This window comes from Nannospalax galili, unplaced genomic scaffold, assembly GCF_000622305.1.
Source record: "Nannospalax galili isolate Female #2095 unplaced genomic scaffold, S.galili_v1.0 scaffold854, whole genome shotgun sequence".
NCBI classification, from domain to species: domain Eukaryota; kingdom Metazoa; phylum Chordata; class Mammalia; order Rodentia; family Spalacidae; genus Nannospalax; species Nannospalax galili.
In genome coordinates this window covers 2,840,189-2,851,830 of record NW_008334957.1, presented here as the reverse complement: position 1 = coordinate 2,851,830, position 11,642 = coordinate 2,840,189, and the positions used below count along the sequence as shown (strand labels likewise).

General features: G+C 40.7%; 1 protein-coding gene across 1 annotated transcript in view; it reads left to right on the top strand.

Moving 5' to 3' along the window:
- The window catches only part of CUNH11orf65 (chromosome unknown C11orf65 homolog), a 25,144-nt gene that overhangs the window by 12,766 nt on the left and 736 nt on the right, over positions 1-11,642 (top strand). Inside the window, exons 7-8 of the mRNA XM_008829718.2 lie at positions 4,321-4,491; positions 8,777-8,832. Coding sequence (XP_008827940.1) covers positions 4,321-4,491; positions 8,777-8,832 — 227 coding nt within the window. The remainder of the gene's footprint in view (positions 1-4,320; positions 4,492-8,776; positions 8,833-11,642) is intronic.

Here is an 11,642-nt window from a genome sequence, read left to right as displayed (position 1 = left end):
TTTCAGATTCTTTCTTTTCCTTTACCTCCCTGGTTCCTTTTCATTATCCTGGTTCCTGTAGTTATGTCTGGGTACATAATCACTTATCAGGATTTGGTGCTAGGATCCATACATGAGAAAAAACATATTTTTTTTTTTTCTGAGTCTGTGTTACTTTACTTAGTATAACAGTTTCTGGTTTCATCCTTTTACCTGCAAATTTCATGATTTCATCTTTACTACTGAGTAAAACTCCATTGCATAAATGAACATTTTCATTATCCACTCATCAGTTGAGGGACACTTAGGTTGCTTCCATCTCTTAGCTATTGTGAAAAGAGCAGCAACGAACATGGATTATTAAATTTAAAAAATTTTTTTTAATTAAAAAAATAGCTGGGTTTGGTGGCACACACCTTTAATCCCAGCACTCGGGAGGCAGAGGCAGGCAGATCTCTGTGAGTGAAAGGCCAGCCTGGTCTACATAGTGAGTTCCAGGATAGCTGGGGCTACAGGGAGACCTTGTCTCAAAAAGATCAAAACAATTAAAAAAATAAGGCTCAGTGGTTAAGAGCACTTGTAAATAGTTTCACAGTAATTGTTTTCCAGTTAGAATATTCTAACTTAATTGCAGCGCAGTCTCTTTAATTTCTTGTTCATTAATTTTTAACTAACTTCATAAAAGAATAAGAATAAAAAAAATGTGATTTATTTTAGAAAAAGTTACCTGGACTGCTGAAAAGAATGTATATTCCACAGCTGTTGGATGAAATATGCTATAAACATTTATTAAATCTACTTATTCTATGTTGTAATTAAAAAAAAAGTTAAAACCTCATTCAATTTTATGTCTTATGGGCTTTATACAGAGTTCAATATTGTATAACTGTATTAATTCAACTGTGAACCTAAAAATTTACAGTCAATTTTGAAAAAGCTGTATCTTTGCTCTGGAATTGTTTATTGAATATGTTAATGCTGTAATAAAATGCTTCATCTACTCATGTGGTTATTAAATAAATAATTTTTAAAAAATAATAAAATGTGAAGAAGAAGAAGAAGAAGACAAAGAAGAAGAAGAAGAAAGAATACAAGCCATAGCCAGACGTGGTGGCACATACCTTTAATCCCAGCACTCAGGAGGCAGAGGCAAACAGATCTCTATGAGTTCAAAACCAACCTGATCTATAGAGTGAGTTCCAGCCCAGCTGGGGCTATAGGAAAACCCTGTTTCAAAAATCAAACAAACAAAAAACAAAAACAAAAAGACAAAAGCCATGAAGCATCTAAAATTAACCAAAGAAAATCTTCGTGACCTTATTTTGGGCAAAGATTTCTTAAACAGGACATAGAAGGCACGGAAGAAAATGTTGCTAGATCAAGAGTTGCTTGGGCTGAACTTACTGATAGTCATACTCACCTGGGGTTATGGATTTAAGGTGTTAGCTTGAGTACTCAGAAATGAGATCAGTAGTCTGCTAGGTTAGTTAGCCAAAGCCTGAATTCAACTAACATCCTTCAATTACAACACACCTGATTCTCTTTGGTATTCTACAAAGGGCTTGTAAAAGCTCAGGAGAATGTACATTTGTTTCTATTATGTGCAATCTACCCAGTAGCCACAGCCCAAGAGCCTCAGATAACACCCTCATATCATTATTAAAGTGTGCCTTGAGGGAAGCAGCAGAGCTGTTGGGCATCGGGACTCTGGTGCTTGTTCTGTGCAGGAAGCAGGTGACAGTGGGGAAAGAAAGCAGTGTGGCTGCTCTAGTTCACTGGGAACTTGACAGTGCTACAGGTCAGGGGTGGCATAGAGTTTCCAGACGTGGTTTAATGGAGCAAATCAGAGAAGCCCTTGGCACCTCCTATTGCTACTACTGACCTGGCTTATATTTTCCATCCCAATCACGAAGCAGCTTGCACTTACATGGAAAGAACAGAATGCATAATGATAAGTTAGGCTCAGGGTGATATCAGTTTCCCTGCTCTAGTCCTGGAAGGCTTGTGTATCTCCATTCCCAAGACCTTACAATGACTGGATATAGCCAGCCAAAAACAACAGCTCCCTGGGTAACACTAGAAAAAGGGGAAAACATTTGCCAAAAGAAATCTCTGTGCTGGGCGTGGTGGTGCACGCCTTTAATCCCAGTACTTGGGAGGCAGAGGAAGGCCGATTTCTTTGAGTTCAAGGCCAGCCTGGTCTACATAATGAGTTCCAGGACAGCTGGGGCTACAGGGAGACGCTATCTCAAAAAGACCAAAAAAAAAAAAAAAAAAGAAAGAAATCTCCACGTACCTGAAGCTTAAAGACGTCTGAGACATCCTTTCTAACGTGTATCATATTTGCTATACTTTGAACCATCCATTTTGAAGAGGTGAAACAGACTCTTTATTGAGATGCAAAACATGATAAATCTGGCCATCCTGCTCCAACCCATTTTACTAGGTACCTAGTAAAGCCAGCAGACTCCATTGAGACATGGAGCAAGAAATAACTTGGTAGCAGGTCCACAAAGGGGTTGTGCTGCCTACTACTTGAACTCTATGGTCCAGAAGTCTCAACAAGTCTGAAAATGGCTGTGTAGATGGTGCAATATTGTATGGGTTCTTGAAAAAGTCCTTAGGAGGATCATGGTATGGACCTCTGGGGTTTGGGCATAGATATGTTTTTCTCTGGTAAAAACTATTCTCCATTTGAAAACCAGTCCCAGGCTTGAAGCTGGGTCCTGATTACCAGGTGCTTGATAAAAGGATCCCAAGTACTACAAGATCATCAGCTGACCTGAGTCAATCTGATCCGTTAAACTCTAAACTTGAGAGTATACAGCATTATTTTAGTATAAAATAGATGTTGTTTATTGGGAATGGGTCTAACAGGGTATACAAAGCCTAAACTGCTTAAGAAGCAGACACATCACAGAAGATGCCTTCTCCAGGAATCTTATTAACACAGAAAACCTCCCAGTGGCACAAGAGGTAGAGTTTGAAGTCGGTGATAACCAAGGATCCTGATTTTCTTAGGGATAAGGCAAATGTTGTGCATTTGTGACTTAGGTTTTTAAGTTTGAAAAGTCAAAAGAAACTTGAATAGAAAAGCTTCTAATATGAGTAAATAAAATTTATTGATGCCTGCGACTGTGTAGTGATGCCTTAGGTCTCCGCACTCATTCACAACCCTGACTCAGAAGCTTCTGCTTCCTTCAAACTTCCTTCATCTACGTGCTCTGTGTCGGTACCGCTTCAAATCTTACATGTGTTTCTACTGTATCTTTTCCATGTTTAAATATGTGAACACTTGTGCTCACGTCACCACACTATTCACTGTAGTAACACTACATGGGTTTGTAGCCTAGGGACAGCAGGCTATCCCACATAGCTTAGGTGTGTTGTAGGCTATATTCCCATTGTTTGTGTGCATACTCCTTAATATCGTGTGACAAAGTCCGCCACTGTGACATTTGTCTTCTCAATCCATTCCTATAGTCCAGTGTTTTTAGTAATAACCTCTCTCTACTTGCTGATGTCTGGAGTACACACTCATTCACATGCTTAAAGTAATATCAGACACACAGGAGACTAGACTTAAGAGTCAAATTTGGGGGCTAGAGAGATGGCTCAGCAGTTAAGAGTACTGACTGCTCTTGCAGAGGACCCAGGTTCAATTCCCAGCACCCACATGGCAGCTATGAACCGGTCTTAACTCCAGTTCCAGGGGAATCTGAAGCCCTCTTCTGACCTCCACAGCATTGCATAACATGGGTGCACTCACATACATGCAGGCAATACACTCATACACATAAAATTAAAATAATAAAATTTTAAAAAGTCAAATTTGAACATTGGCCCTTTCTAGTTTTACTACTTTCACAATCTCAAATAATTCCTTAACTTCTCTAAATCTTAATTTTTAATCTAAGAAAACAGAAACAAGTAACTTCCACAAAAGGCTATCTTTTTAAAAGAGAAATAAACAAAAATGTATGAAATGTATGGGGCATAAGGATGCAGGCCAACCTCCTCAACTCTCCTTTCCTCTCGTCCCCTCTCTGCCTGCCATCAGCCTCGTGACTTTATAAGAGTCATCCAATTCCTGCCAGGATTGATTTCTTCCTCTATAAAATGAGAGAACTAGGTTAGTTGCTAAAATTCTTTCCACCCCTAATTCTTTGATTCCGTGATTAAAGTTGTTTTCTTTCTATGGCATAGATCCTAGTTTAGATCCATCTGAAGTATGTAGGATGAAAACTTCATTTATTATGTAAGTAATTTGAATACATAAATAGCAACAACATTTATCAGTGTGTCTACTTCTGATCACTCACTGCTCTTCCCTCTATTCAGGTACTACATGGGAAGCCTGGAGGCCAAATCAACTCATCATGAAACTCTAGGTTTAATTCACACAGCAACAAAAGGGCTAATAAAGACGATTGAAGATGGTGGGGTTGATTCTGTGATGGAATGGGAAGTGGACGAAGTGCTCAACTGGACAAATACACTCAACTTTGATGAGTAAGTTTGTTGCTATTCTTAGGGGAAAGGGGAAAGTTGGTTGCTTATTCTCAGGATAGCCTTTTGTGGAGGTTACTTGTTTCTGTTTTCTTATAGTTTTCTTTCTAACATTTCTCATTCCCATGTTGAACCTTGGGGCCACAAACATAATTTTGAAAACAGTATTATTTATCTACACAGAAGCTAACATCTACTTTTGAAAAAGGCAATCTAGGGGCTGGAGAGATGGCTCAGCAGTTAAGAACACTGGTTGTTCTTGCAGAAGACCCAGGTTCAAATCCCAGCACCCACATGGCAGTTAACAACTGTCCGTAACTCCAGTCCCAGGGGATCTGACAACCTCTTCTGACCTCCACGGGCATTGCAAGACACAGGTGCACTTACCTACATGCAGGCAATACACGAACACACATAAAATAAAAAAAATAATTTTTTTTCAAAAAAAAGGAAAAAGCAATCTAAAACTAAAGATATAATTATTCCAGGCCAGCTGGGGCTACAGAGAGACCATGCCTCAAAAAGACAAAAAAAAAAAAAAAAAAAAAAAAATATACAGTTAGACATAGGGTCCATAGTCTTTTTTGTTTGTTTGTTTGTTTTGTCTTTTTGAGACAGGGTCTCCTTGTAGCCCTGGCTGTCCTGGAACTCACTATGTAGACCAGGCTGGCCTCGAACTCACAAAGATCTGCCTGACTCTGCCTCCCAAGTGCTAGGGATAGTCTATTCTTAATTCCTTAGTATAGCTCTGCTTTATTTCTACTTTGGTGTTTAGAAACATGACTAAGACCATAAGATTAATTATGTAAAGAATATCCTCAATCTATATGACATAGTCTTTTAAAAATATTTATATTTTTATTTTATGTATATGAGCATATTGCCTACATGTGTGTAAATGTACCCGTGTCATGCAATGCCAGTGAAGGTCAGAAGAGAGCATTGGATTCTCTTGAAACTGGAGTTACAGACAGTTGTTGGCTGCCATGTGGGTGCTGGGAACTGAACACAGGTCCTCTGCAAGAGCAGCCAGTGTTCTTAACCACTGAGCCATCTCTCCAGCCCCAACATAGTCTTTTTTGGGACATTAAAAAGCTCTAGTTCAAGGCCAGCCTGGTCTACATAGTGAGTTCCAGGACAGCTCGGGCTACAGGGAGACCCTGTCTCAAAAAGACCAAAAATAAATAAATAAATAAACAAAAACAAAACAAAAAAACTGCTCTATTTCAATGACATAAATAGCCATTGAGAAGTATTGCTAGAATTTTGCATGGCGAAAATTTTAAACTGTTCAATACAGCTGTCAGGTAAATGGTATCCATGGGATGCCATGTCAACCCATGGGCATGGCTCTAAATAAGAATGCAGATAGTAACGAGTGTTGGCCAGAGGCCTGAGAGAGTGGTACAGCCACTGTGGAAGACAAGCTGGCAGAGTCTCAAATGTTTAAACAGAGTTGCCACATAATTCAGCAATTCCACTCCAAAGTGGGCACAAAGAGAAATGAAATATATGTCCACATAAAAACTTGCACATGAATGTTCACAGAAACACTATAGTGACAAAAAAGTAGACACAACCCAAATGTCCATCCATTGATGATTAGCCAAATAAAATGCGATGTGTCCATGTGATGTATTATTCAGCAGTAAATACTGACACATCCTACAGTAACAATGAAACTGCCAAGCAAACTAAGCTTATCACATGATCTCAATGTGATGCATGCAGAATGAACAAATTTATACACAGAAAGTACATTAGTGGCGGTCACCAACGCTGTGGAACTCGGGTTACGGGTCATAGCTAAGGCTTGCCAAGCTTCTTTTGGTGGAATGATGTTTGAAAATCGATCGGATGATGAGTGTGCAGAGTGGACTACAGAACACATGAATTATATCTCATCAAAGCTATTAAAATGTTCAGTATGGGGGCTGGAGAAATGACTCGGTGGTTAAGAGCACTGGCTACTCTTGCAGAGGCCTACAGTTCGATTCCCAGCACCCACATGGTGGCTAACAACCACCTTGCACAACATGGGTGAACCTACATACATGCAGGCAAAACATTCATACTCATAAAATACTTTAAAATGTTCAATATACGTTTAGTTACAATAAAGAATGTGGGTACTGCCTGAACAAAGAGAAAAATATAAAAATGACAGCATAACGAAATTCAGGAAAGCGGGGCTGAGAGATGGCTCAGCAGTTAAGAGCACTGGCTATTCTCAGAGAGGACCCAGGTTTAGTTCCCAGTACCCATATGGCAGCTAATAACCATCTGTAATTCCAATTCTAGGGGATATGACACCCACTCTGGCCTCTGTGGGCATTGCACATCATGGATGTATTTACATACATACAGGCAAAACACCCACATACATAAATAATAAAACTTTTAAAAGACATACAAGAGGTTAGAGGGAGGGAAAAGGGGACCCTTAGTCTCCTGAGATTACAATGAGGTTGAAAAGTCCCCATCCTCTAGTGGCATTTCGTCACTGCAGTGCAATGTCACTATAGTGTTTCTGTGAACATTCATGTGCAAGTTTTTATGTGGACATCTATTTCATTTCTCTTTGTACCCACTTTGGAGCAGAATTACTGAATTATATGACAACTATGTTTAAACACTTGAGACTCTGCCAGCTTTCCCAAGTGACTGATGAGTACAAAGAAGGAACAATCAGATAAGGCACTAAGAGACCATGAGGACAAGACCAGAGGCAGAGAATAAGGACCAAAGGAAAGGAAGAAAATGGAAAGAATGAGAAAGGAAAGGACAAAAGCAAGAATGAAAAAGGAAACTTGGATGGGACAAGATACAGTTATGCACAACAGAACGTTTTGGACAGTGACAGACCACAGACAGCGGTCCCTGCGCGTACAATGCAGCTCATCTAGCAACGTCTTCAGCAGCACAGTGCAATGCATTGCTCAATCTGTGGAGATGCTGGTGCAGAAAAACTTCCTGTGCTGCCCATAGTTTCTTTTCATTACATTCTCTATGTGGAACACGGTGAACACATCTTACTTTGGTATGGTGAGAGTAACTAAAGGTTTACATTTTGTGGCAGAGAGATATGTTATGGCAACACTGGAACAAAGACAGCCAGACTCTTGGCATCCATTAAAACCAACACAAATGGGACAATTCTTTGCTTCTAATATTATTTGCTGCTTTGAGAGCTTGACATTTTCACAGCACACATGTGCACACACATACGCACACACACACACACACACACACACACAATTTTGGGTCTGGAGCAAGGAAGGGTCATGAGGGAGTAAAGCTAAATGTTTGGGTTACGAGAGGAATCCAAGGCCTAGTAAGCTTGTTTACATTATAAAGCTGAGATAAGAATTAAATGATCTCAAAACATAAGATTAATTTTGGTTACAAGACTAGGTAAAATTCCCTTTGTAACAGAAGTCATTCCTAGAACATTTAAAAAACATATACCTCATGTTTCCAGCTATGTACTTATCTCAGTTCATTCTGGGTCGAGTGAACTGCAAGCTAGGTTTTTGTTTTGTTTGTTTCCACTGAGTCCTGGACAACAGAAATTTTCAATGTAACTTAATTTATTTGGGAATATACTAACAGCACTCCTGACCACAAGCACCGATTATCTGATGCAGGATCAGAACTCACAGAGCCCTCCTCCTAGCTTCAGACAGGAGTGAGCAGACTTCCCTTTGCGCTGTGGCTTCCAGTCTACTTCCCTGTTGAATAGAGCACTCTAGAAGTTGGTAACTGACATATTGACACAGTGTTTGGGGAAAATTTGAGTTTGACATTTCTCCCTACAGGAAAACTGGTAGTCAACAATTTCTTGGAAAGTTCTTCAAAATCTGGACAGTTTTCTATAGTTGGACCACTGGAATAGCAGAAATGCTTTGAACACTTACAAATGAATTTGTTTTAAAAGGGGTGCACTTTTGTTTATATTATATGTATCTATATAAAATTTTGAGGCAGGACCTCACTGTTACCCTGGCACTTGCTATATAGACTAGGCTAGCCTCAAACTCACAAAGATCCACCTGCCTCTGCCTTCTGAGTGCTGAGATTAAAGGTGTGCACCACCGCACCCAGCTGGCTCCATTTTAATACCTCTCTTCAGCTTCTTGTCCTGGAGGTTGCCTTAGAAGTATCTGACCTACTCAGAGGTAGTAAAGTCATGAAATTAAAAATTCAGATGACAGAATTTGTCACCATTAAGTATGTGTTCATGAATTATTACTACTATGTTAATTTAATGTCCATATACTGTGTCCAGGTATATTGCTAACTGGAAAGAAACTGCTACAAGCAACTCTTCAGTGCACTTAAAAGGTAAGGGATTTTTTAGCAATACTTTATGGAAAATTGGTATGAACCAAAATGATACATTTTACATCTGTATATATAAGGGTGTATTCAGTATCCTGAATAGTATGTCTCTCTCTCTCTCTCCATATGTGTGTGTATATGTTAATGTGCCAGGTCACTTTTACCTTTCTGTATAAAGACTGTCATTTGAGGGGCTGGAGAGATGGCTCTGTGGTTAAGAGCACTGGCTGCTCTTGCAAGAGGAACCATATGTGGCTAACAACCGTCTGTCACTCCAGTTCCAGGGGAATGTGACACCCTCTTCTGACCTCCAAGGGCATTGCACAACATAGGTACATTTGCATACATGCAGGCAATACAATCATACACATAAAACAAAAATAATAAAATATTTTTAAAAGACTGTCCTTTGAAAATAGGAGATTTCCTATTTTACTTAGAGTTGGATAAATTTTTTACAAGATTTTTAAGATTTTATATATGTATAAATCTGGGGTGGGGGGGTATGTGCACATGAGGAGACCAGAGGCCTCATGGGGAGGAGCTGGAGTTACAGGTGGTTATGAGCTGCTGGATGTCTTTGCTGGGTATTGAACTCAGGTCCTCTCTTTGAACAACAAATGCTCTTAACTACTGAGTCATCTCTCCAGCCTTTTGTCTTACTATGTAGCCCTGGCTGACCTAGAAGTTCTGTGTAGACCAGGCTCTCCTTGAACTTACAGAGAGATCCATCTGCCTCAGCTTCCTGAGTGCTGGGATTAAAGGCGTGCAACACCATGCCTGGCTGGCTAAAAATTTTTAAGTTGCTATCTCATGATTTCAGTAATAATCTTCAACAAGCAAATTTGTTGGACATGTTTTTTAAGTTCCATGCCAGTACCGTCCTTCCAGTGGTTACCAGTTCTGAAAAGCTAAAAGTGATGAGAGCACATTGAAGATAATCATTACACCAGTGATTCTAACCCAGCCAGACTGGTTACATATGAGCAGAGTGTGACTTCTGTTACTTGTGTGAGAAACAAACAGGGGTTAGATGGTAGAATCTGCGTCAAGCAGAGAGGTTAGACTGTGGAGTCAGTGTTGAGTTCTGGCTCTTCTATTTACTGGCTGTGTGATCCTGGGCAAGCCAAGTAGCTGTTTCCACCTCCATAAAATAAATTGTCATGCCGGGCGTGGTGGCACACGCTTTTAATCCCAGCACTTGGGAGGCAGAGGCAGGCAGATCTCTGTGAGTTCAAGGAAGGCCAGCCTGGTCTACATAGTGAGTTCCAGGACAGCTGGGGCTACAGGGAGACCCTGTCTCAAAAAGACCAAAAAAAAAAAAAAAAAAAAAAAAGTTGTCACTAGCCCATGGGTTGTTGAGAAGTGGTGATGCATATAAAGAGCATAGGCTATGAACTAACATATATTACCCCATCAATGTGAGCTGTCATGTGTACTAACCTGCCCCCTTAGTCCCAACACACTGCCACCACCCAGCCCACCCTACCACTGTCCTCCACAGGTTCTGCAGCAGCCTCCACACGTTCCTTTAGTCTGTTGTCCACACTACAGATAATGCCAACTCTTAGCAATTACAATGAACGTATTTGATTTTCAAAATAATATATGGGGGCTGGAGAGATGGCTCAGTGGTTAAGAGCCACTTGCTGCTCTTGTAGAGGATCCATATGGCAGCTAACAACAAGGGATCCACCACCTTCTTCTGGCCCTTATGGGTACTGTACAGCATGGATTGTGCTTACATACATGGAGGCAAAACACTCATACACATAAAAACTAAAAATTAAAGTAAAAAAAATACAAGACACAGGTTCCATTGTGTAAAATCTCCAGGAGAGCAGAGATGCTGTGACTTGCTCAGGGTCATACAGTTTGTGTGAGGATCTGAACCAGGGCAGGTTAACTAAGAATCCACATGCTGAATGTTACTATGCTCTGGTGCCTGGCATAGCTTTCCAGGTGCTATACTTCTAAACTGACCATGGCTCTGCCTCTGGCTAGCCCCAGCTTTCTTCATGTGACTGTGCTGTTCTCTCACAGAACCTCATTTTACAGACCGCATGTCTGTTGTGCAAACACACTATGCAGTTTGTACACTAAGGATTAATGGGATTGATGGCTGTTATAAGCCAGCGTTCTCTAGATGATGAGAACCAATATAATGAATATGAAAAGTAGATTTATTAGATTGGCCTACACAATATGGCCTGGGTAGCCACCAGTGGCTATCTCACACCAGAGTCTGAGAACCCAGTAGTTGCTCACTCCATGAGCCTAAGCGCCTAAGCCCAATCTGGTGCTGAAGGTCTGGAATATTCCTGGAGAGCTCCCGGGCTTCAGTCCATGTTGGAAGCCTGAAGAAGTTCTTTATATGTAGCATCACATTTCATTCTTACAAAAACATGAGGGGCTCAGGAGATGGCTTTGTGGTAAGGTCACTTTCTATGGAAGCTTGAAGACCTGATTTTGAATCCTTAGCATCTTTGTAAGTGGGGGGAAAAAGGCTAACTGACATGGCTCAAGTGTGCCTGTTATGTCAGTGCTGGGGAGCAGAGACAAGCAGATCCTGGGGGCGGGGGGGACCTGACCAGCCACCCTAGCAGAACTGGTGAGTTCCAGGTTGAGACCCTACCTCAAAGGCATAAAGCAGAGTGACAGGGCAGGACACCTGATGTCCTCTGGCTTTCATGGGTATGTACACAGGTGCACACAGAGACATACCCTCCCACCCACAAATGAAGCAAGTTCTACTATAATCCATTTTTTTACATGTGTGTGTGTGTGTGTGTGTGTGTGTGTGTGTGTGTATG